This window comes from Nerophis lumbriciformis, linkage group LG12 (genome assembly GCF_033978685.3).
Source record: "Nerophis lumbriciformis linkage group LG12, RoL_Nlum_v2.1, whole genome shotgun sequence".
NCBI lineage: Eukaryota > Metazoa > Chordata > Actinopteri > Syngnathiformes > Syngnathidae > Nerophis > Nerophis lumbriciformis.
In genome coordinates, this window is record NC_084559.2 from 16,998,146 (window position 1) to 17,002,320 (window position 4,175).

General features: G+C 38.4%; 1 protein-coding gene across 5 annotated transcripts in view; it reads left to right on the forward strand.

The window, feature by feature from the left end:
• LOC133623048 (sushi domain-containing protein 1) overlaps positions 1–3,773 on the forward strand; it is a 53,649-nt gene extending 49,876 nt beyond the window's left edge. For all 5 annotated transcript variants that reach the window (XM_061985968.1, XM_061985970.1, XM_061985971.1 and 2 more), the window contains 2 exons: positions 2,090–2,183; positions 3,633–3,773. In XM_061985968.1, the coding sequence (XP_061841952.1) occupies positions 2,090–2,183; positions 3,633–3,681 (143 nt within the window). In that variant the 3' untranslated portion in view covers positions 3,682–3,773. The remainder of the gene's footprint in view (positions 1–2,089; positions 2,184–3,632) is intronic.
• Positions 3,774–4,175: the final 402 nt, after the last annotated feature.

The following is a 4,175-nucleotide window of genomic DNA, read 5'->3' on the forward strand; positions in this document are numbered from 1 at the left end:
AAAGCAAATCAAAGAAACCCAGAAATATTGCCCTAAAACACATTTAATCAAGACTAATTATACAAAACCCAAAAGCAGTCAAGTTGTCACGTTGTGTAAATAGTAAATAAAAACAGAATACAATGATTTGCAAATCCTTTTCAACTTATATTCAATTGAATAGACTGCAAAGACAAGATATTTAATGTTCCAACTGAGAAACCAAATTTTTTTTTTGCAAAAAAATTATTAACTTAGAATTTAATGGCAGTAACACACTGCAAAAAAGTTGTCACATAGGGCATTTTTACCACTGTGTTACATGGCCTTTCCTTTTAACAACACTCAGTAAACATTTGGGAACTGAGGAAGTGGAATTCTTTCCCATTCTTGCTTGATGTACAGCTTAAGTTGTTCAACAGTCCGGGGGTCTCCGTTGTGGTATTTTACGCTTCATAATGCGCCACACATTTTCAATGGGAGACAGGTTTGGACTACAGGCAGGCCACTCTAGTACCCGCACTCTTTTACTACGAAGCCACGCTGTTGTAACCCGTGGCTTGGCATTGTCTTGCTGAAATAAGCAGGGGCGTCCATGATAACGTTGCTTGGATGGCAACATATGTTGCTCCAAAACCTGTATGTACCTTTCAGCATTAATGGTGCCTTCACAGATGTGTAAGTTACCCATGCCTTGGGCACTAATACACCCCCATACCATCACAGATGCTGGCTTTTGAACTTTACACCTAGAACAATCCGGATGGTTCTTTTCCTCTTTGGTCCGGAGGACACGACGTCCACAGTTTCCAAAAATAATTTGAAATGTCGACTCGTCAGACCACAGAACACTTTTCCACTTTGCATCAGTCCATCTTAGATGAGCTCGGGCCCAGCGAAGCCGGCGGCGTTTCCGGGTGTTGTTGATAAATGGCTTTGGCTTTGCGTAGTAGAGTTTTAACTTGCACTCACAGATGTAGCAACCAACTGTAATTACTGACAGTGGTTTTCTGAAGTGTTCCTGAGCCCATGTGGTGATATCCTTTACACACTGATGTCGCTTTTTGATGCAGTACCGCCTGAGGGATCGAAGGTCACAGGCTTAGCCGCTTACGTGCAGTGATTTCTCCAGATTCTCTGAACCTTTTGATGATATTACGAACCGTAGATGGTGAAATCCCTAAATTCCTTGCAATAGCTGGTTGAGAAATGTTGTTCTTAAACTGTTCGACAATTTGCTCACGCTTTTGTTGACAAAGTGGTGACCCTCGCCCCATCCTTGTTTGTGAACGACTGAGCATTTCATGGAAGCTGCTTTTATACCCAATCATGGCACCCACCTGTTCCCAATTAGCCTGTTCACCTGTGGGATGTTCCAAATAAGTGTTTGATGAGCATTCCTCAACTTTCCGAGTCTTTTTTGCCACTTGTGCTAGCTTTTTTGAAACATGTTGCTGGCATCAAATTCCAAGAGAGTTAATATTTGCAAAAAATAACAAAGTTTTCCAGTTCGAACGTTAAGTATCTTGCCTTTGCAGTGTATTTGATTGAATATAAGTTGAAAAGGATTTGCAAATCATTGTATTCTGTTTTTATTTACCATTTACTCCACTTGCCAACTTTACTGCTTTTGAGTTTTGTAGTTTTCAAAGCTGAAAACAATGTAAATGAAATGTATAAATAAACATTGAACATCACTTTTACCTTGATGGAAGACTCTTGTTTGGAAAAAAAAAATGTCGAGCGTACTTTGCTATGAGCTCTTTCTTGAATGTAAAAGTGCTTCTCACCTTCTTTATCAAAGGAAAGCACGCGCTGCTTTCTTTTGTCATGCTCTGCAGGGACGTTTTCCATTAGTTCCTGTGCTCTTATTTTGTTACGTCTGTTTCCTATTTCGTGTTGAAAGCAATCCCTTTACATTTTTTTTCCTTTTGCATTAGTACAGTCCAATGCACACAATACTACACTCTCACTATTCCATGCACCAACATGCTCCAAGCTTTCTTTTTTCTGAAATATGTTTTTCAAATAAGGAACGGTGTATGAATGTATAGAATACACTGTACGGGACCACCATGTGTTGCAATGAAAATGTTGTATTTTCTTCCAGGTACATCCTACGTTGTGAAGGTTTCATCGCTGTGTGCCGCGGCCACAGTCGGACTAATAGCCTTAGCTGCTTCACTTGGACATGCTTATACCTGGTAAGAATGATTATTACCCAATAAGAACTTTTATTTTTTTTAAATACATAGTGGGGTATGACTTTTTGTTAGAGATGTCCGATAATGGCTTTTTTGACGATATTCCGATATTGTCCATTTCTTAATTACCGATTCCGATATCAACCGATACCGATATATACAGTCGTGGAATTAATCCAATCCAATCCACTTTATTTATATAGCACATTTAAACAACAAAAATGTTTCCAAAGTGCAGCACATCAATATTAAAAACAATATTAAAAACAATGTTAAAAACAATATTAAAAACAATATTCAAATATTATCCTTAGCTCCACCAATGACTGAATAAAAACAAAAAATAAATACATATAAAAACAATTTAAAAATAAATATGATTAAAAACTATTTTAAAGGGTAAAACCAATTAAAACAGTAAATAAAAATAAAAATGTATTTAAAAAAAAACACATTATTGTGCCTAATTTTGTTGTGATGCCCCGCTGGATGCATTAAACAATGTAACAAGGTTTTCCAAAATAAATCAACTGAAGTTATGGAAAAAAATGCCAAAATGGCACTGCCATATTTATTATTGAAGTCATAAAGTGCATTATTTTTTTTAACATGCCTCAAAACAGCAGCTTGGAATTTGGGACATGCTCTCCCTGAGAGAGCATGAGGAGGTTGAGCTGGGCGGGTTGTTTTGGGGTAGGGGGTAGCGGGGGATGTATGTTGTAGCATCCCGGAAGAGTTAGTGCTGCAAGGGGTTCTGGGTATTTGTTCTGTTGTGTTTATGTTGTGTTACGGTGCGGATGTTCTCCCGAAATGTGTTTTGTCATTTTTGTTTGGTGTGGGTTCACAGTGTGGCGCATATTTGTAACAGTGTTAAAGTTGTTTATACGGCCACCCTCAGTGTGACCTGTATGGCTGTTGACCAAGTATGCGTTGCATTCACTTGTGTGTGTGAAAAGCTGTAGATATTATGTGATTGGACCGGCACGCAAAGGCAGTGCCTTTAAGGTTTATTGGCGCTCTGTACTTCTCCCTACGTCCGTGTACACAGCGGCGTATCAAAAAGTCATAAATTTGACTTTTTGAAACCGATACCGATAATTTCCGATATTACATTTTAAATCATTTATCGGCAGTCCGATATTATCGGACATCTCTACATTTTGTCTTTATTGTTAGCTTTACTATCAATAAGTAATAGTTGCTATACATTCACTTGTCTGTAAATAAACAGCCAAAGATGCACTTTAGTGAACTGTCTTAATTGTCTTGCAGGTTTTTCAGGAAAAAAATAAGAACATGACTGCTTATATTGCTTTTTTTGTACTTTTTTATTTTTATTTTTTGGAATAAAATCTGTTTTTGCATACTTTTGGATTATTGTTGAATTATTACATAAAGACGGTATTCATTTTGAACTATTATGTTGTTTCTCATTGGCCCTGCGATCAGGTGGCGACTTGTCCAGGGTGTACACCGCCTTCCGCCCGAATGCAGCTGAGATAGGCTCCAGCGACCCCCTTTGTGCTAAGGGTGGTCAATACTATTGTGCTGAAAACAAAGTTGTATTAAATTGTTATATGTATCCAGTGATTATACTATAAAGTTATTTTCCATTTAACTTCACCCGTTTTAGATTATTTTTATTTAAAATCGCTGAATTTTCACATTTGCCGTTCAAATACTGAGAAGAGACGGTGCGGTGAACAGCAGCCAGTTGAGGCACGTCACTGCGTTGTGCCTCACCATGGATTGCGGACTCTGCTAACTGCTGGCCTGCTGTGCAGTGAGACCGTATTGCTATATGAACTATATTATACATTTCCATAGTTTAGTTAGCTGAGGTATATAATGTAAAGTGTATTTTGTCAACAACTGTATGTGTGTAACGTATTTCTTGTGCTGAGCGATCATAAAACGGCTGCAAAAGACGCACTGGCTGAGGCTCGCAGTAATCCCGCTTCCTGCACCCCTGCCGTAGAATGCACCCCCTGA